Source organism: Muntiacus reevesi, chromosome 2 (genome assembly GCF_963930625.1).
Source record: "Muntiacus reevesi chromosome 2, mMunRee1.1, whole genome shotgun sequence".
In the NCBI taxonomy this organism is placed as follows: Eukaryota; Metazoa; Chordata; class Mammalia; order Artiodactyla; family Cervidae; genus Muntiacus; species Muntiacus reevesi.
This window is the reverse complement of record NC_089250.1, coordinates 30,496,264-30,517,990: the sequence shown is the minus strand read 5'-3', so window position 1 is coordinate 30,517,990 and position 21,727 is coordinate 30,496,264. Positions and strand designations below refer to the sequence as shown.

The 21,727-nt window shown below is 43.4% G+C and overlaps 1 protein-coding gene across 1 annotated transcript in view; it reads left to right on the top strand.

Moving 5' to 3' along the window:
• The window catches only part of RSU1 (Ras suppressor protein 1), a 193,347-nt gene that overhangs the window by 40,525 nt on the left and 131,095 nt on the right, over window positions 1–21,727 (top strand). The window contains exons 4-7 of the mRNA XM_065921174.1: window positions 4,373–4,493; window positions 12,481–12,599; window positions 14,593–14,675; window positions 14,952–15,066. Of these exons, the coding sequence (XP_065777246.1) occupies window positions 4,373–4,493; window positions 12,481–12,599; window positions 14,593–14,675; window positions 14,952–15,066 (438 nt within the window). The remainder of the gene's footprint in view (window positions 1–4,372; window positions 4,494–12,480; window positions 12,600–14,592; window positions 14,676–14,951; window positions 15,067–21,727) is intronic.

The following is a 21,727-nucleotide window of genomic DNA, read 5'->3' as shown; positions in this document are numbered from 1 at the left end:
CATGTTCCTGAGTGTAACACTGATTTTGTGAACACGCGTCATCATCTATGCATTGCTGGTGGCTATGCCTGTTGTACGTGTAACTCACGTGGACAGATACGTTCCTGTTAGGAGTCAGGTTGTCATTCAGGCCTGAAGCTGGCCAGTGGGTTCTTAGAGTTGGAGCTGTCGTCCAGTGCTTCCTGCCCTCGGGGGCTTTGTAAAGAGATGTTCATGGAGATCAGGCGAGACCCTTTTTGTCTTGCTCCCTTCTTGAGTGTCCCCAGGCACTTTTGGTTTCTTGTGCTAGAATCATCCAGGGGCTGGTGGCTTACAAACCTCTGGAACAATTTTTAGTTCATTAGACTGAAGAGAATTTGAAGGAAAAGAGGGTCTTCCTGAGCTTGTTAGCTTGAATAATTAGAAATGCCAGAAGATGCTCCGAGATGAGTCTCTGGGCAGAGTTCCTGGGATGAATGACTCCAACTTTTTCCCCTTTTCCAAAACATAACAGAAGCTCTGGGCCGAGAGCGCCCCTCCGTTCCTGCAACCAGACAGAGCCAGTCGTGTGGCATGCAGGAGCCTGGGCACCCCTGTGAGTTTCTCTAGCAACTGAAGTCTCAGAATTGAGGCAGCCCACGATACTAGTTAGACAGCAAACGATACTAAATTCTCTGTCACAGGCAAAGTTCTACATGACTGAGCTTCCTAATTGAGGGCCCCATTTCTTGCATTATTTAAATCCATATCATTGATTTTTGCAATCAGCTCTTCTCAGAATCACAGAATACTACAGCTGGGTGGAAGGAAATGGAGAAATGGTCATAATCCAGCCTTCTTAATTTAGGCTGAAGGGAATGGAGGCCCAGAGAGGTTATGAGTTAAGGACACATAGCAAGTTTAGAGCTGGTCAAGAAAGTGCAGAGCTAGCCCAAGATGAGTGAGCCAGGCCTCCTGGGTTTTTGCATCACACAACCTCTCTTTTTCTTCTCCTCGACTCCTTGTTGTCTGTAGACTTGGTGTGAACCACTGGTGGGGGTAGAGAGGTGTCAGAAACTGGACAGGTGGATGGAGAAGGAACATTTCAGATGCATAATAAGAAATATATTGATGCTCACTGCTTAGTTATATTTTAAAATGTTGCTTCTTGCTGGTGTGCCTTGAGAATTCCAACAGAATATTCTGACCAGTGACACGTTGCTGCTCCCTTTTCATTATAGATTTTCGTATATTGTTCATGAATCTATGTACATGATTTGGCCACTGCACAACTGTTACTCATATTGTTAACTGGTTATTATTTTTTTTTTATGGACAGTTTTGTTGGGATCAGTTTGCTTTCCAGCCACCAGACCTGTCCGTGGTGATCGACTCTGATCATCCACCTTTTTGCAAATTTCTTTTATTTTTTAAATTAAAATTTTTTTCTCTCTCTCTTTTTTAAAAGTATTTATTTAGCTGCCTGGGATCTTCGTTGCATCATGTAAGAGCTTTTTGGGTTGCGGCTCATGGACTGTAGTTGCAGCACGTGGGTGGCGTGTGAGATCTTAGTTCCCTGCCCAGGGATCAAACCTGCATCCCCTGCATTGCAAGGCAGATTCTTAACCATTGGACCACCAGAAGGTCCTGTGACTTACGTTCTTTAAATAGTCTGCCTCTCTTCCTTTGTCCCAAAAGTATTGAAATGTTCAGTGCTGTAAGTTTATGCTTCTGTGCACAAAATAAGCATTCTCTAAATGTTGGTTGAAAGCATGAATGTCTTCCCATCCAGATAGGTCTGAAGGTTAATTTCCTTTGCTTTTAACTACAGTGGGGGTGGGGTGGGGGGAGGATTCTGTAGTTTAGGAAGAATATTAGCTGTAAAATCTTTTTTCCCCTTCTTGTTTGAATGGAGTCTTTAGCAAACGATTCACATGCGCACCAAAAATCTGGGAGAGGCTGGGTAAATTGAATGTGGGGTTATTGTTTGTGTCCACAGAACAAAGCCCTAAATCACATTTAGCATAACGTGTGGTTTTAAATTGGACTGATTTAGCAAGGAGAGTGAAATAATCTCTCATCCTGTCAAAAAAGGCGATACCTTCGGACCAGCATTTAATTGCATTGGCAAAGTAACTTCGGGAAAGCGGCAGTAATTCTGGCTGCATTATTCTTGGTTTGTGGTTAAATTGAGATCATCATTTTCTCCTGGTTGCCCTAACTTTCTTTATTGCTCTTCAAGCTAATCAGATGAATGCGGGGAGAGAAGCTTAGTGGTAGCTGGAGGGTGAATGGGGAAAGAATGAGGTCTCTGAGCAGGGCTGTAGTCCTCTGTCGATTCGCACTTAACACACTTCAGGGTCCAGGTAGAGAGAACAAATAAATGAACACCTCTAAATCCAGCAGGCACAGTCTGATGAATTTCCTTGTGGTCATTTATGCAAAGTGAATACGATCCATTCCTGAAAAGTATGTTATGGAGGACACACCTAAACATGTGCTTTTGTAGCCAGATCCTACAGTTAGGTCTTGTCTGCATTCCTCTTGGCACTGGGGAGTGAGGTGCTGGAGGAGTTCCCAGTTGCCTCAGTGATCCCATTAAACCCTACCTTTTTATGCCATCCCCACAACCAGCCTCTCCAGTAACCAGCTCATCCACGCCTTGCTCATTTTCCATCTGGACTACTACCTCTTCCCAGCTGTCTTCGCTCAGACTAATTCCCCTTCTCCACAGTCCCTTCCTCTAGCAAACGTGTGTCTCTGAACTTGTACCAGGCCTCTAAAAGTAATCAGGTCATCGATACCTTAGACATTTTATAAAGCTGAAAATGATGACTCAGCTGTAATGAGCTCTGTACCTGCCACCTTACTTCTGTTCCCCTGGGAGTTATCTGCTGGGGTTCTTGGTATGACTGTCTTCTTATATATCTCAGGTGTCTGGGGAGTTCCCTGGTGGTCCAGTGGCTAAGACTCCACACTTCCGTTGCAGGTTTCCCAGGTTTGATCCCTGGTTGGGGGACTAGATCCCACAAGCTACAACTGAGATCCTGCATGTTGCAACTAAGACCTGGTGCAGCCAAATAAATTAAGAAACCAAACAAAAAACCTGAGGTGTCTGTCTGGAATGTTACACACATCTTGGCCTTGGTTTTCAGCACCGTTGTCCCCAGGTTTCTCCAGTTTTCTGGGGCACCCCTGGAGGAGGCTGTTGAGATGGGAAGAAAATGCACTAACAGAAGACCTCACAGTTTCTTCGGTGGTACCCAAGACCCTTGTCCATAGTTTCAGTTACGTGAATATTTTGGTGTTAAGAGCTTACACGAACTGTGAATGAGCTGGTGGCCAGTAACTAATGTTTGTGGAGAGACTGAATCAGCAGATGAGATACATGAAGTACAATACATTGAATGTCCTGCTGCTGCCAAGTGAGACTTAGTATTTTTGTGGTAAAGATGATGCCTTTGGCTTTTAAATTTGTATTTGCAAGTATATACTGTAGGGAAGGGAAATGCTTTCAGCTCCCCAGTCACTTTCTTTAACCTTTGATATGCACACTCATGTCCACCGTCTTGCTACTGAACTGACTTTTCATATGCCTGAATAATCACAATGTGGTGATCAGTTGCTAATCTGATAGAAGGGGTGTGTGTGTGTGTGTGTGTTGATTGAGATGCAAAGGCAAAAATCAGAAACTCGGTAGGTTGACTGTTTTATCATGTAAGATTGACTTTAAACATCATCGTGATTTAGTCAAGTGTTAGGAGAACAGCTCTTCAGATAGCAGGTTATTTAAACAGCTTGATGGTACATTTCTCGGGAAGGGATTTTGGACTTTACTGACTTTCTTTTGGAGATATGAGGGAAGTAGAAGGAAGAAAACAACTGGACTCGGTAGACATTACATGATTTTAAAAAATATAATTTTACATCTAGGAAAGTAAATGCTAAGACTTCTCATCAGAAGGAAAAACATTTCTTTTGTATTTTTATGAGATGATAGATGTTCACTATCCTTATTGTGATAATCATGATGTAAGTCAGATACTTAGGGTGTACACCTGAAACTTACATAGAGCTGTATGTTGATTATATCTCAATAAAACTGGAAGGAAAAAAAATTTTAAGAAGTATAGAATGTTCTGTAATGTTCGCTTAGAGACTGTTCATGGCACAGCTTTTCTCTTCTGCCCTTTGAGGAAACATTTCCGTGTGAACTCGGTGGTAAGTTACTACCTAAGAAACTACCTACAGAAATTAAGTGAGATATATATATATATAATATATATATACGAATAAAGTGATTGTGCTGGAGTTTCATCTTTCTCTCATTTGAAAGGAAAGCAGAATGTGTCGCTGGCATTCGCTGCCAGGGGCAAGGTTTCTGCATTCACACTCAGCGTTTCTGTTTCCACAGCTGTGCCACCAAACATAGCAGAACTGAAGAATCTGGAAGTGCTTAACTTTTTTAATAACCAGATTGAGGAGCTGCCCACGCAGATCAGCAGTCTTCAGAAACTCAAACACCTGAACCTGGGGTGAGTCTCCTGGAGGGAGAAGAAAACAAGAAAAGGAGGAACTGGAAGCTGGGATGCAGGCGGGAGCGAGGGAGGGTTTTGCCATTTACAGGAGCAGCAGATCTCTAATTTTTCCCCCATGTTTTAGGTTTTTAAAAAAGTTTTATTGTTTTAATACATCCTTTCAATGGCCTACATTAGCGCAAATCTATCTGTGTGCTAATTGAGAAGCTAATTGTTGGTGTAATAAGGGAGTTTATTTTTACTGTATTTTGTTTCCAATAAAATTTTGTTTCCGTTATGTTGCCCGAGAAGGAACCCATTTGCATAGCTAGCTTGAACTGTACAGGCCAGTTGTAATATGGTTGATTTTTTTCTCTCTGTATTGAGTAGAAATAGTGTCCAAAGCACCTTCCTTCTATGGAGGGGAGGATATGCTTCCTAACACTACTTCATTAATTCTTAACAATTTTTCCTTTTTATATTTGAGAAGTTATCAATCCTGTATCTGTCTTTATACAAAGGTGGAGAGAGGAGTTTTGATTCAGCCGAGGTTACAGAACCAGGTTGCAGTGAATAATAGTAAAACTTGGTGTTCTTATGTTGCAGTTTTCAGAGTTCTCATACCAGTGTTTGACCCTCTTAACAACTGGGAATGGGGAAGGGCAGGCATTACGGATTTCATTGTGTGGAAGGAAGCCAAGCCTTTTTCAGGAGGTTAAGTGACTTGCCCCTGATTGGCCCTCAGGTTAGTGGCTGAGCAGACAGAGAACCCCACTGTCCTGAGACACCATACGCACCCCCCCCAGAACTTGGACTTCCAAATTCCAGCTTCGTTGTTGAGCTGTTATAGGAAACTGCCTGCTCCAAGCCTCATCCTCCATGTAAAGTAATATGTCATTAAATTTTAGCCATAAACACTGTGATTCAGCTAGTGATTTACATGGAGTGGCTATAGGAGCTGGCCAAGTATTTGTCAATTTACTAGGAATCAATCATGAAAAAAAATCATTCATGGACTGATTTTTAGTTCATTTTCCACTGGAAATCTGGTTAGACTCTCTTCATTTGCTGTTCACTCCAGTTGAGAGACCGTCTTTGTAAGACCTGTGAGCATTCTTTTCTTAGTGTCTGAGAGGAAATAGGGTTTAGAAGAGGGGAAAAATCACCTGACTGATACCAGACAGCTTTCTCTTACAAATACAGGGACTGTACCCATCTGGGAAACCAGAAAAGAAAGGCTCCTCTGTTTATATCTCTGTTTTGAAAGATTAAGTCCTAATATTTCATTTGCATTTAAGAAGGAAGCTAAATGTTCTTTTTAGATAAAGAACATTACAGCATACTAACACATATATATGGAATTTAGAAAGATGGTAACGATAACCCTATATGCAAAACAGAAAAAGAGACACAGAAGTACAGAACAGACTTTTGAACTCTGTGGGAGAAGGTGAGGGTGGGATGTTTCGAAAGAACAGCATGTATATTATCTATGGTGAAGCAGATCACCAGCCCAGGTGGGATGCATGAGACAAGTGCTCAGACCTGGTGCACTGGGAAGACCCAGAGGAATCAGGTGGAGAGGGAGGTGGGAGGGGGGATCGGAATGGGAATACGTGTAACTCTATGGCTGATTCATGTCAACGTATGACAAAACCCACTGAAATGTTGTGAAGTAATTAGCCTCCAACTAATAAAAATAAATAAATAAATAAATAAGAAAAAAAAAATAAGAAGGAAGCTAAAACAAGACATATATAATGGGTTGGCCCAAATGAACTTTTCCGCCAACCCAGTACTAGACATGTATTCTTGCTATTAAATTCTTCATTATTTACTAAGTGAGTTGATACATATAAAGTACAAGAGAACCATCTAGGTCCGAGATGGCAGACAAGTTGACTTTCATTAGACCTCGAGCCTCAGTAAGTGCTCATTTTAACACATCATATAAATGACACACACATAGGTACCATGATAGTTCCTAGGTGGACCATAAAAGGTCAAAAAGTGGGTGGTGGCCCAGTTTCTGGAAATCCATGTCCCTTACCCAAAATAGTTGGGATAATCCTCCCATTCATTGGTGTATGAAATTAACCACCCCAATTAAAACTGATAACCCCATACCCTGGTGCCTCTTGACTTCTGAGATGCATGGCCCACACTCTTGTCTCTGGAGTACATATCTCTCTGAATAAACATTCTTTCACCTAAAAAATGGTGCTAGGCATAGTATCTGGCACATTTATCATCATCATTGTTTTATTTATAGGTTCATTTGTCTTGGGACTATGTAAGTGCCTTTTCTACATGAGAGCCTTGCTCGTTTGAAGATCAGTGATGAATGTCGCAGCCTTAAGGATGGGGGCCGAGCAGCTGTCAGCAGGGAAGTGTGCAGCTGGCTCGCTGACCTGGGGGAGGTTGTGAGGTGACCTTGGGGGAAAGGGGCCAGGAGCGTGTTAGCCTGTAGGTGGGGCTCTTGGAAAGATTCCTACAAGGGGTCGCACTAGAGCTGAGACTCTGATACTGAGATGACTGACAGGTAGATGGCGACACCTCTGATTGTGAGAAGGACTTATTTAAAAGCTCAGTCAGTGCATACAATGGAATATTACTCAGCCATAAAAAGGAACAAATGTGAACCAGTTTTACTGAGGTGGGTGAACCTAGAGTCTGTTTGTTATAAGTCAGAAAGAGAAAAATGTGTATTAACCTACATATGGAACCCAGAAAAATGGTATTGATGAACCTATTTGCAGAGCAAGAATAGAGACACCAACATAGAGAATGGACTTGTGGAAGGAGAGGGTGGGACGAATTGAGGAAGTAGCACTGACATATAAACACTGCCTCATGTGAAATAGGGAGCTCGTGGGAAGCTGCTAAATAACACAGGGAAGTCAGCTCCACGCCCTGTGATGATTTAGAGGGGTGGGATAGGGGCTGGGGTGGAAGGGAGGCTCAAGGGGGAGGGGACATACGTATAGTTATGACTGATTTGTGGCAGAAACCAGCACAGCCTTGTAAAGCAATTATCTTCCAATTAAAATAAACTAACAAAAGATAAAAAGCTCAGAGCACCACCTGTTCCAGGGGCTGCATGTTTCATGGTGTCCTGAGTGTAAAGTGTAAGGCGGCAGGAGGTGAGGCAGGAGATGAGGGCAGGCAGAGGAGCACGGAATCTGCTCTGCATTCGATGAGTGTTTCTTGAGCTCTCTGTTCAGTTGCTGGCCGTCCAGCCCTCAGGGAACCTATATCACAGTCGGGGAAACAGCCTATAAATAAGTAAGTGTCCATTGTGGCAGGGAGTCGAGTGCTAATGGGGGGCCTTGTGTGTCAGATAAAGGAGCTCTGGTCTTAACCTGATGACCTTTGGGGAGTTGTCACCGGGAAGTGGCAGTAAGATGAAAGATCACGTGGAGGAGAAGTTGGATGAAACCCACCAGGTTAGCGTTCCTGGTGAACCAGGGTAGGAACAGTGAAGGTGGGGAGGGATTTTATATGAGAAGCAGATACAAGTGGTAAAATTCATGAGGCGGTACGGATGAACGAAACCCACCAGGTTAGCATTCCTGGTGAACCAGGGTAGGAACAGTGAAGGTGGGGAGGGATTTTATATGAGAAGCAGATACAAGTGGTAAAATTCATGAGGCGGTACAGATGGGATGGTGGAGCTGAAATAGATGTATAGAGACAGCTTTGGGGAGGAGGGAAGGGGCCTAGGTTTTGTTCGGTTGAGTTCAAGGTGCTTCAGGACAGAGTTGTAAGCTTTCCTTTTTCATCAAACACTTTCGAGTTGCCTCTTTGTCGACTTTGGAGCTGTTTGCATTTTTGGCTCTTGCTGATTTATTTATTGTGTAACACTCTCTGGATTTAATTACCTAGCTGCATGGATGCGGTTGTCAGAGTTTGAACCCAGTTCCTAGTTCTCTGGGAGAGGGATTAAGATAGGTTTCTGTAAATGGTACTTTTTTCCTCAAATGGCATGAAGAATTGTATCTGTGCAGCCCTGGTTAAGGCAAGGCTTGGAGAAGGACTCAGAATAAACAGACAAAAAAAAAAAAAAAAATACAGCAGAGCAGTTTGGCCACATGTAATCCAAGCTTCATGTTTAGCCGGAAGTTGATTTTGAAGTTTTATATCCAATTTGCTATTTATTCTAATTATCCCAAAACCAGAGAGGATTTTAGGCCATCTGAATAAATAGAAGGAAGCGGAATGATGCTCTTCATTCTTCCATTGTGTCATTCCTTGTGCAGAGTTATTTTTATTTTATTAGAAAAGTGTAAAGTCACATAGGTTACAAGTTGGTAATTATTTTGGGTATAACCTCATGGCAAGAGCATCATGCCAACTATTCTGGGATAACTTTTTTTTGCTATGTTGCTTGGCATGTGGGATCTTAATTTCCTGACCAGAAATCGAGCCCCAGCCCCCTTCTTTGGAAGCACGGAGTCTTAACCACTGGACCACCAGGGAAGTTCCTAGAATAACTTGTTTGTTTTTCTTGGAATAACTTTTGACCTTTTGACCTAGTTAGATGAAGGAGCTTATTTATGAAGATTTAGAAGTTTTCACTGAGCACAGTGTTGAGTGTTAATGGTTTTTGTTTTTGTTTTGTTTTGGTAAGTGTGTGAGCAGGTAGCTGGGGAGGTGAGAAAAAAATCCACTCGCCCAAGAGGACCTCTGGAGATCAGTGTTCCAAAAGAGAAGTGTTCAAATGGGCCTTCCTGTAGCTTTTGAAGAGGAAAACGGGGAAAAATGCCAGACATCCTTTGACTCTGGTTTTATCAAGTTCTCCATCATATGAGGATATCTTCACATTCCATATGCATTTGAAAAACGTTCACCTGCAAACAGAACTTAAACCATTGGGCATGGTTGAGTCATTGGTAGCTTTATCTTCTAACATCTGAATTGATTGGAGAGTAGGCAGATGAGGAAGCCTTCCTTGATGGTTCACACCCTACAACGGTCTCCTTAGGCAAGCTCATCTCTTTGAAGCTTAGTCAGAATCTCTCTCCAGCTTCCTGAAAAGCAGTTGTAGTTACAGCCATCATTCCTTGAGAACCTACCTGGGAGCCAGAAATTGTTTCGGGGGCTTCCCATGTCTACTCTCTCCACTTTCTAGTGGTCCTTCTGGGAAGGTATCGCTGTCCTCATCTTCAGTTCAGTTCAGTCACTCAGTCGTGTCCGACTGTTTGCAACCACATGGACCGCAGCACACCAGGCCTCCCTGTCCATCACCAACTCCCGGAGTTTACTCAAACTCATGCCCATTGAGTCAATGATGCCATCCAGCCATCTCATCCTCTGTCGTCCCCTTCTCCTCCTGCCTTCAGTCCATCACAGGATCAGGGTCTTTTTCCAATGAGTCAGTTCTTTGCATCTGGTGGCCACAGTATTGGAACTTCAGGTTCAGCATCAGTTACAGCGTTCATCTTACAGTTGAGGAAATTGGGTCTCAGAGAAGCTGAGTTACCCAAGGCCACCCAGTCAGCAAGCGCTGGAGCTAGACCTCCACCCTCGCTCTGTTCTATCCTCTCTGGGCATCCTTGAGTGCTGGAGCTCTCAGGGGATGTCCTGAAAAGAGGCAGCCCGCATGTGTGATGGAGATGGGTGTTGATGAGCCCTGCAGGGGAAGGCAGCGCATGACACCTGTCAGGACCAGGGAGCCAGGAGTAGCCGTTTGTGTGCTGGTGTCCAGAGGAACAGGCCCTGTGGCTCCTGGTGCTGGTGGTAGCTGAGTCCACCCTGCTTTCAGACCTTCCCGATGCTTTAACTTAGGGCTTTCTTTCTGCCCTCTGGATTAGCAGGCCCAGTGCTGTCACCGCTGCTGACTGCAGGGGACTCTGCTGAGTCCCTAACACCTTGGGGGGGATTGGTTTCTTGCTCAGGGAATAAAAAGAACCTGCAGTTTAGTAGATTCTTGACATGCCCAGGTGGACTGACTCGGGCTTGCTCTAGGCTGGAGAGTGGACGAGGTCTGCCTTTTTGGTGAGATGCCTCTTCCCACGAAGAAAGTCTGAAAGTGGATTTCTTGCACCTTATGTTTCAAAAGTGTACTTCTGGGTTTAGAAAGAAAAATTTTATTGATCATTTTCAAAAATGGGTAACTCAGAGCAAGATTTAAGGAAGGAAGCGCTTGCTGTATACTTCTGTGCCTTTCTCTCTGTCTCTGATTTCTTTCCTTCAGTTTACTCAGCATCCTCATGTGGGGGTCCAGGAATCAGGGGTGCCTTGGGGCTGGGGGCTCTTAGATACCTGTCATTCTCATCAGGAGAGTCAGAGGTCCTTGGTGCTAAACCCGCATTAACCTGACCCTCCATTGCCATGTTCCAGAGGTCATTGTAAGTACTGTCCTGCCTGCATTTCAGTTTTGGAGACCCCATGAAACACTTGACAGAGGTGTGCTTCACAAATTGTGAATTCACAGAAAATATCAGTTATTAGTGCTTCCCCAGTGGCACAGTAGTTAAAAAAAACACAAAAAACCCACCTGCCATTGCAGGAGATGTAAGAGATGCAGATTCAATCCCTGGGCTGGGAAGATCCCCTGGAGAAGGAAACGGCACCCCACTCCAGTAATCTTCTCTGTGAAATCCCATAGACGGAGGAGCCTGCTGGGCTCCAGTCCACGGGATTGCAGAGAGCTGGACACGCCTGAGCACGGCACAGCCGCAGCGCAGTCCAGCCAACTCTACTGGAGCTTAATTTGCTAACTGTGAAGTTAGCCGGAGACTTCATACCCATCCAGAGGTGGGCCTCACTTTTTTCCTGGGTTTCTCTCTGCTGTCAGCTGTTTCCTACGAGGCCTGGTTGGTGGGTTTGAATAGGATTGTTTGTCGTGTGAAAAGGATAGGTGTCTAGATTTATGTTTGGTGTCACAGCGCCCGCTCCCCCCACCCCACCTTTCAGTATTTGTCAGCCTATATTATTAAAAATTTTTTTTTGAAATCGTATTTTAAGTATATTCAAAGGGACTAACATTAAGAAAAATAAGAGTCTTATGAATGGAACATAATAGAAAAATATGTTTCTTAGCTTTCCTTAGCTTTCATTGGAGGGTGTGTGTGTGTGTGTGTGTATTTAAGGGCTTCTCTGGTGGCTCAGGTGGTAAAGAATCCACCTGTGATGCAAGAGACCCAGGTTCCATCTCTGGGTCGGGAAGATCCCCTAGAGAAGGGAATGGCAACCCACTCCAGTATACTCGCTTGGAGAATCCCAGGGACAGAGGAGCCTCAACCATGGGGTCACGAAGAGTCGGACATGACTGAGCAACTGACACTTTCACTCTTTACATATATATTAAAATTTTTTCATTTGTGGTATACAATACGCATAACGTAAACTATACCATATTTACGTTTCTGTGATTCAGAAGCATTTAGTGTATTCCCATTGTTTTGCAACCTATCTCTGGAAATTTCTTGTCTTGCCATACTAAAACTCTTTACCCATTAAACAATTCCCCATTCTCCTCCTCCCACCCTACCCCCGGTCCCTGGCAAACTTGATTCTAATTGGAGATGGTACTGAACTACTATCAGTAGTTGCAAAACAAAACAAAAAAAAGTGATTTTTCTTTTTTTTTTTCGGTCTCCCATTGGGAGGAATAAGCAAAATCAAATAAAGCAGACGTCTGAAAACTATAAGACTTCACATATATCTTCTGAGGTCTCATCATTGCTACACTTATAAAGAAGTTTTTCTCTAGAAGGACAGATATTTTGTGATGTGTTTGTTTTCTGTGTAAAACAGTGTTGGAACACCACCATTGGAGAAAGTGACACAGCTAAGGCATTTTCAAATGTTTCATGGACTTGGAAATCACCTGTCTAGAATTACTAGGCTGGTAAAAATAGCGTAAGCTGAATGGGGTTATGGCTGGGTTTTCGGCTTTGAGCCCCTCGCAGGTGACTGAGGCTGCACACAGAGGTGATCTGAGCAGTCCATATAGTACGTGTTCTGTGTGTGACATCTTATGTTCTTACCCCAACAACAGCATGAATAGACTAAACACTCTGCCTCGAGGATTTGGATCGCTTCCGGCTCTGGAGGTCCTTGATTTGACTTATAACAACTTGAATGAAAATTCTCTTCCTGGAAACTTCTTCTACCTGAGTAAGAAACTTTTAATCCTATAAATCTCCTTAAAATGGTCCTCTGCATTCTAAAAGGGAAATTTATTTGCCAGGTTCCAAACTCCAAGAGAAATTATTGGACATATATATTCTTTTTTTCCTTCAGATTCCTTTGAATGTTCCCTCATAGCTCAGCAGTATGTATATTTGATAAATCGTGATCTAACACCATTGCACTCAAGTGGACTTGGTAATGTCATATTAACTTTATGATAGAGATTTTTGCCTAAATGAGATCACCTCACATTTAGCTAGAGAGCTTGACTGTCTTTTTAAAGAACATGCCAAAAAAAATTATATATATTTATATATGTGTGTAGTATGTGACTTTCTCATGTGTTGCTATTAGTTCTTTGTAGGCTTTTTGCCCTAAAATATTCCAATGAGTTAATTATAAAAATATACATTAATAAACCACTAACCAAATTTTAAACATTCCTAGCTAGGATTCTTGTTATAAGACTTTTAAAAAGTATTCTTATTGATATAATCTGTTTTATCTATAGCATATCATCAGAGACCAAGAAATCATCAGTCATAGATGAACACACTTTATCCTCTTACATGCAAACACATTTCTTGCTGCAGATGCTTGTGAAAAGTAGGAAGAAGTGATTTTTCCAAGAACTCGTAAAATATTTAGGAGAGAGTGTTGTCCTTATGTGAATGTTGTTTTTCCAAATAGTGACATAGCTGGCATCCAGAAATTCTGATTTTTCTGAGTTAGTCTCTGTAAAGTTTCATTTTTTTTTTTTTTTAACCTTCCATAAATACTTTATCAGGGCTTCCCTGGTAGCTCAGCTGGTAAAAAATCTGCCTGCAATGCAGGAGACCCCAATCTGATTCCTGGGTCTGAAAGATTCCCTGGAGAAGGGATAGGCTACCCACTCCAGTATTCTTGGGTTTCCCTGGTGGCTCAGATGGTAAAGAATCACCTGCAGTACGGGAGACCTGGGTTCCATCCCTGGGTTGGGAAGATCCCCTGGAAGAGGACATGGCAAGCCACTCCAGTATCCTTGCCTGGAGAATCCCCATGGACAGAGGAGCCTGGTGCGCTACAGTCCGTGGGGTCACAGAGAGTCGGACACGACTGCGAGATTAAACACCACACACATTCTTTATCCCAGACTTTGTCAGGCCCATGAAACCAACTTTAACATGTTTTCATGGGCCATGGGAGAAATTGTTTATCTTATGTACATTAGCATACAATTCTGTTGAATTTTAAGACATTAGAATGTAGTTTAATTCCTGTAAACAAATAAAACTACATCTAATTATACTCCTTCCTTTTGGTTAAGGATAAAATGATGCCTTAGGGTTTTACCCTTCGGTAGTTTAGGGACTGATATCCTTGTATAATATTGTAAATCTGCTTAAGTTAGGGTTTTCTCTGTTTTTAAATTCCACTGCATTATTTTAACTCCTTCGTCTTCATTTATTTTTGTGGTTAAGGCTATAGAAACAAGTGATGATAATTAGTCTGATGATGGAAGCAATGAACTATGATTCTGACCTCCATCACGAGAAAGCCTTTTGGTTCTTTATTTTTTGACCTAATTCTCTACACAGCTGAACCCTTTTGCCCTGAGCGTTGATATAAATGACACAGTGATTTTCTTGGTTTCACTCTGGATGCAAATCGAGCCATACAGGTGAATCAGAAGTAATTGAAGAAAAATAGCTATCTTTTCTGAAAGCGTATTGAAACTCTGTGCCAGAAGCTGCCAGTGCCCACGAGTTGTTAATTATATCAGTCCTCTTGGATATAGATATTTTCCTGAACTCACCAGCTACACAATAAGCCAGTAAATCTAAGTTTGACCTGCTGGTTATTATCGCGAGCCCTAGGTGTGTCACAGGCTTTTCACCATGCCAGGGTTATTAATCAAAGCTGACTCCCATGTATTGATCAGACCTCAAATGGTTGGGTTCCATGCCACCCTGTTTATATATTGCTGTTTAATTTGCAGCCACCCTGCGTGCACTCTATCTAAGTGACAACGATTTTGAAATCCTGCCACCAGATATCGGGAAACTCACAAAGTTGCAGATAGTAAGTAATTTATCTAAATTCTTAGAAAATCAATTCACTCCTGCAGCCCTTGTAGGAGTGGAATCAAGGCAATTTGAGCCGGAGTACGGTTTGTTTTGCAAGAATAAAAGCCACTGCTCCCCGAGACCGTTCGTTGCTTGTCTGCAGACTTTTGTAAATAAATTGGAAGGATTGAGCCTTCGAGGAAGAGAGGGCAAGGGCGAGGACGAGGGCCTCTGCTGAGCGCCTCTTTATGTGAAAATTGTTTTGACACCCCCTTGTTTCTCTTCTATTTAGCTCAGCCTTAGGGATAACGACCTGATCTCGCTGCCTAAGGAAATCGGGGAGCTTACTCAGCTTAAGGAGCTCCACATTCAAGGGAACCGCCTGACTGTTCTGCCCCCAGAACTAGGTAAGGTGGCTGATGAATGAGCTGAGTTCTGACTTTAATTATTAATAATGATCCCAGTGGAGCAACTCTGAAAACCCCTCTCTCCTCTTTCCGGCGAGAACCTCCACCTGGGCACCCAGTTCTCATCCTTTCTAGTAGCATTTGTCATTGAGCCGAGTTGAGCTGCTCTGGGTTTGACCTGCCCTGAGGCTCCATTGAGCATCTGCAACTCCGAGCATCTCGACACTGCTGGTGGCAGATGACCAAGCCTGGCTGCCTGCCTGGAGTCGTGGGAAGAGCCTGGCATGAGGAGTAATGGTCTTACCCAGGGCTCCCCTTTTACCGGTGGTGATGATGACTTTTTTGAAAGGAATCTTATCAGTCATTTTTTTGATCATTTAGTTTTCTATCTTAATCCCTTGAAAACTTTTTATCATCAAATAGTTACAGTATTTATGACAGTTGCTTCAAACTACCATTTCCATAGATGAGTTTGATTCTCTCCTGATGCCGTCTTCAGTGGGAATGGTTGCGTGTATTCTCATTGGGAAGTCCTTGGTCCTCCTGCCGTGGCCCCTGTGTCTTAAGAGGCTGTCTGGTCATTCAGATGGCCCTAGGTGACCTTACGACCTTCTTTGGAAATAACGTTCACACACGTTCCTCTGTTATTGAGGCTATGCTGCTGTTCTAGAAAAGTTTCATGAGTTCTCCTGTCTTATCTTGTGGAGACTCTGGATGTCCTCTCATTTCTTCAGTACATTGAACTGTATTGTTTGTCAAACTATGACTGTTTGCTTTTTTGCTCCAAAATAGCATGCTTTTATTTATGTGTTTATTTATTGCATTTTATTGAAATATAATTGATTCCCAATGTTGTGTTAATTTATCCTGTACAACAAAGTGATTCAGTTTTTTATATATATACATATATATATACACACACATATATATACATATATATACACATATATATGCGTGTGTATATATATTTATTCTTTTTCATATTCTTTTCCGTTATGGTTTATCACAGGGTATTGACTATAGTCCCCTGTACTATACAGTAGGACCTTGTTGTTTATCCATCCTATAGGTAATAGTTTGCATCTGCTAACCCCAAACTCCCACTCCATGCCTCTCCTACCTGCCTCTCTTGGCAACCACCATTATGTTTTCTATGTCTACAGAATAACACAACTTTAAAAAACACATGACCCAGAAATTCTTTGAGGAAGTATCTCAAGTGAGTGGTAGTTATGAGGTCAGTTGTTATCAATGAGAATGTGAGCTCTGTGAGAAAGGGGGTATATATGTGTTCCTGCTCTGTCCCCAGCGCCTCCCAGATGCTGGGAACAAGGTACTCGAGAGATAAGTACTGAATGAGGTAGTGATACGAAGACCTCAGATAGCAAGGTGTTGGGAAGGCTACAAGCGGGCTGAGTCCAGCTTCTGTCCTGAGCTGTCCAGGAGAAGCTGTGAGCCACACTTCAGATGTTCATGTGACTCCCTTTTGGGAAGATGCAGATACAGAACGTTACCATGGGCAGAAAGCTCTGTCGGCCAGCATTAGTCTAAAGGAAGAGCATTCACTTGGTTCCACTGAACAAATACATAGTTCCACCCCAGCTTCCCCATCTTCTGCAGCACCTTTGTTGCTGTACAAGGTCTTGAGGAATTTGTACTGATTTCATTTACTTTATTTTCGGCTGTGCTGGGTCTTCATTGCTGCAGGCGTTGCTGCTGGGTCTAGTTGTGGCGAGGGGGGCTACTCTAGTTGCAGTACTTGGGCTTCTCATAGAGGTGGCTTGTCTCGTTGCGGAGCATGGGCTCTAGAGCTTGAGCTCAGTAGCTGTGGCACAGTGGCTTAGTTGCTCCACAGCACGTGCGATCTTCCCAGACCAGGGATCGAGCCCGTGTCCCCTGCACGGCAGGCAGATTCTTAACCACTGGACCACCAGGGAAGTCCAGTTTGTACTGATTTTAAGCGCTGTGGAGTAACTTGGCACTGCCTCTTTGCTGGATTTTGACTTGCCAAGTCCTGCTTTTAAGGAGCAGGCTACAAGATCAAGAGATGTTAACAGTGTTTTTAAGGCAAAAAGTCTTCTTGCCAAAAGAAAGATTCTGGACAGGTATTTGCCAACCACAGATGTTGGCATTAGGGATTTACAGAAAGCTTTTGCAGAATGCAAATACCTGCTCCCTCCCCAAAGTACTGATCCAAATCTCCACCTGTGAGACTAACTCTTGTATGATTTAGTAAAATTCACTTAGTGCTTCTGAAGTCTGTCCTTGATTAGTGTGACAAGGAGAAATTAAAAAAAAAAAAAAAGGTTTGTTTTATTTCATTTTTCAAGCACTGAGGCAATATAGGGTATTGGATTAATTAGTGATTTCTATCAGCTAAAAATTTGGTAGAAAAATACCTAGTTAAACCCACACTTACCTGCCTACCTGTATATTTTAAAATGTCACATTGATCTTCCTATTTAAATATCGCACATAGTCACATTTGCCTAACACTTCTGTTATGCTCTCCAATACCAAATAATATATATATTTTTTTGTTCAGGGCTAGGGTTGAGGAGAAAGTCTTTAAATGAGTTTGTATTTGCTAACCATACCTGGAAAAACTTGTTCTCAGCATCTTTCTGGTGGCAATTTTCCCGAACTGCAGGCAGACTCTTAGCTGGAAATAAATGGTAAACCCCTGTCTAAACTCAAGAGGAAGACAGGTGATTAATTTTGAACAGTGATTTTTTTTTTTTTTGGCTATGCCGTACCAAGTGGGAAGTCTTGGTTTTCTGACCAGGGATCACACCTGTGCTCCCTGCATTGGGGGACCGGAGTCCTAACCGCCCCACCACCTGAGAAATCCCAGTGATTTTTTTTAAAGTCAAGAATACTATAATGGCTAGTAGTATAATAATAGTTACTATAATATGTGTTAAGGTCTTGTGTGCCAAGGCACCACATTAGATGCTTTTCCTGCATTATCTAAGAATAGTAAGCGGACTTTTTGGAGATGAGGAGACGGAGTCTTAGAAAGGGTTGGTGCCATATCCGCAGAGACAGAGAGAGTCACGGAGGCAAGGTTTAAAGCCTGGCAGCCCATTGTGTTCCTAACCACTGGGGCGCACTCCTGCCCACCCATGTGCCACTGAGAGGATTCCTAGAAAGCTGATTCCAAGTGTGAACAAAACAGGGCACCTGCTCGCTTCCCCAAACGGCGGCAGAAGGAGGGGACGCTCGCTGCGGCCAGTGGCCTGGCCGGCCGCGCGGGCGTGTGAGCGGCAGGACTGCAGTCACACTCGGCAAAATGAAAGAGCCGCAGTTCTGCTGTTCCGGGCCAAGCCGCTTGCACAGTTGTTCTGGTTCTCCCCCCACCAGTCCCTCCACCCCGCACGGGGTAGCCACCCCGCCGCAGTAGAGATGTCTTCCGTTTGTGTACCTGGTACCCAAGGCGGTTGTCTGCAGCTGCCCTGGCTGGTGGCTGAGCAGCTCTGGGGACTGTGGACTCGAAGCTTCTCTCGGTCCATCCCTCCAGCATCCCCTAGCTGCAGGACTGCTTCAGCATGTATTTTAAAGGGCAGATAATGATCTCTCTTTCCCTGCATATTTACTTTTTATACATCTGAAGAAATAAGGTAAAGGCTTTCAAGATTTCTGTGGACTTTCTTTTAAAAATAAATTTGGAGTTTATTAACTTGAAACCTCGTAGGTAAGAGCATTTGAAGGAAGCAACGGAATGCAGATGAATTCTGACGTGTTGGGCCTCAGAACATGCAGGGACACTGCCACATAAAGTCAAGGACTGGACTAAAGTTTTAATACATAAATATATTACTTTCCTTTTGCTGTGCACCCCTGAATAAGTTACTTTAACTGTTATGTCTGGTTCCCAAATAGTAAAGCACTTGCTTTTATGTTAATCAGTTTATTTGTATAAAATTAGATGTAAGACAGGACTGTCTTCTAAAAAAATTTTTAATGGAGTATAATTGCTTTACAATGTTGTATTAATTTCTACCATACAACAAAGTCAGTCAGCTATATGTATATATATCGCCCCTCTTTTTTGGATTTCCTTCCCATTTATGTCACCACAGAGCATTGAGTAGAGTTCCCTGCGCTATACAGAAGGTTCTCATTATTTATCTGTCTCATATGTGGTATCTATAGTGTGGGCTTTCCTGATGCCTCAGTGGTAGAGATTCCACTTGCCAATGCAGGAGACGTGGGTTTGATCCCTGGCTCAGGAAAATCCGCTGGAGAAGGAAATGGCAACCCACTCCAGTATTTTTGCCTGGAGAATCCTCATGGACAGAGGAGTCTGTGGGGCTACAGTCCATGGGGTCCAAAAGAGTTGGACACAACATAGGGAATAAAAAACAACAGTAACCAATAGTGTGGATTTGTTAACTCCAGTCTCCCAATTCACCTCCGCTCCCTGGGTCTGTCATTTACTCTTCTATTTCCTCATTCGTTCAAACATCAAGTTCCTACTTTAGACCAGGTTTTGTTTTTAAGGAACTGACTTTTCTAGTAATGTAGAATTCACATATCCAACAACTGTTTACTGAGTCTTTGCTCCGTGTTTTATTTCTGGAAGATACAACAAAAAGAGACAAAAACACCCTTTATGACATTTTAGTTGGGGAGAGAGGATAGATGAATGGATGGTTGGATAGAAGGCATAATAGATCATGCTAAATGCCCTGGGGAAAAAATGAAAATGGAAGAGAGTGTTTAAATGAAGGGGTGGTGTTACTCTGTTCTATGGAGTTAACAAAGAAACTGAGATCATGGCATCTGGTCCTATCACTTCATGGCAAATAGATGGAGAAACAGTGGCAGAGTTTATTTTCGGGGGCTCCAAAATCACTGCAGATGGTGACTGCAGCCCTGAAATTAAAGATGCTTGCTCCTTGGAAGAAAAGTTATGACCAACCTAGACAGCATATTAAAAGGCAGAGACATTACTTTGCCAACAGAGGTCCATCTAGTCAAGGCTGTGGTTTTTCCAGTGGTCATGTATGGATGTGAGAGCTGGACTCTAAAGAAAGCTGAGCTCCAAAGAATGGATGCTTTTGTACTGTGGTGTTGGAGAAGACTCTTGAGAGTCCCTTGGACTGCAAGGAGATCCAACCAGTCCATCCTAAAGGAAATCAGTCCTGAATATTCATTAGAGGACTGATGCTGAAGCTGAAACTCCAATACTTTGGTCACCTCATGTGAAAAGCTGACTCATTGGAAAAGACCCTGATGCTGGGAAAGATTGAAGGCAGAAGAAGGGGACGACAGAGGATGAGATGGTTGGATAGCATCACTGACTCAATGGACGTAAGTTTGAGTAAACTTCGGGAGTTGGTGATGGACAGGGAAGCCTGGCGTTTTGCGTTCCATGGGGTTGCAAAGAGTCAGACATGACTGAGCTACTGAACTGAACTGAACTCATCAGAAGCTGGTGTCATTTAGCCCTAAGGGAGGGAGGAAACTTTCCTGGCAGAGGGAAAGGCAGGTCCAGAAGGCCTGAAATGACTTGTGTATGCTGGAACAGCTGGAAGACTAGTGTGGCTGGAGCCAAATGAGGGGAGGTGAGGGCTGGAAGAGATGGTTTCGGTAGGAAGTAGGGACTGGATCTCCTGGGGATTTATGCCCTGAGGACATTGCAAGGACTCTGGCTTTTACTCTGAATGAGATGCTGAATAATGCCCTCCCCCCTCAATGATGCCCCCTCCTAATCACTGAAATCTAGGAATAGACTACTTTGCATGATGAAGGGACTTTGCTGATGCAGTGTCACAGTTTAAGATGGGAGATTATCCTGGATTTGCACACTGAGCCCAGTGTAATTGTGAGGTTCCTACGAAGAGGGAGGCAGGGGAGACAGGGACAGCAGTAGAAGATGTGATGTCGGAATCAAGAGGCTGGAGTCAGGCATGGAAGGGACCACAAGCTGAGGAATGTGGGCGCTTCCAGAGGATGGGAAAGCAAGGACAAGGATTTCCCCTGAAGCATCCAGAAGGAATGCAGGCATTCTGTGCTTTTCCAGGTGGTCATAGTGGTTAGAGTCTGGGTCTGTTTCAGAGGTAAATTAACAGGAATTGGTGGTGATTAGATGAGGGGGAGAGAGTGAAGAGTGACTGAGGTGTTAGGGAACAAAAAGGATGGGGAAGGTGGTGGGAAGGGCAGGTGAGGGAGGAGGAGAGGAGCTGGTTATGAGCTGACTTTGGAGTATTTTGAGATGCTTTTTGGATGTCAAGTTGAGAAGGCAGCTGATATTAGAATCTAGAGTTTAGAAGACAGGTCTGGGCTGCACATATAATTGTGAGTATCATCAACATAAACGTAAGGCCACAGATTGGATGAGGTCCCTTGGATGTGACCACAGAGGGTAGAAGATAGAGCCGTGGAGCGCTGTAGTTCCTAAACCCTGAAGTCAGAAGGATCAGCCCAATCCCTTTAAGGGTTGGGCTGGCTCTTCAGCAGGTGTCTGTGCCCAAATCAGGGACTGTGGCCTCCTCTCTGTGGCCTCATGATCAGCCCCCACTGTTACTGCAGGTGAGAATGCTTTATCTTTGTAGGGAAACTGTTTTTCCTGACATGTGAAACTAACTCTGCCAGCGAAGGGATGAAATAGACATGGTTGACATCTTCTCTTGAGCCTGCCCGAATCCAGGAGTAT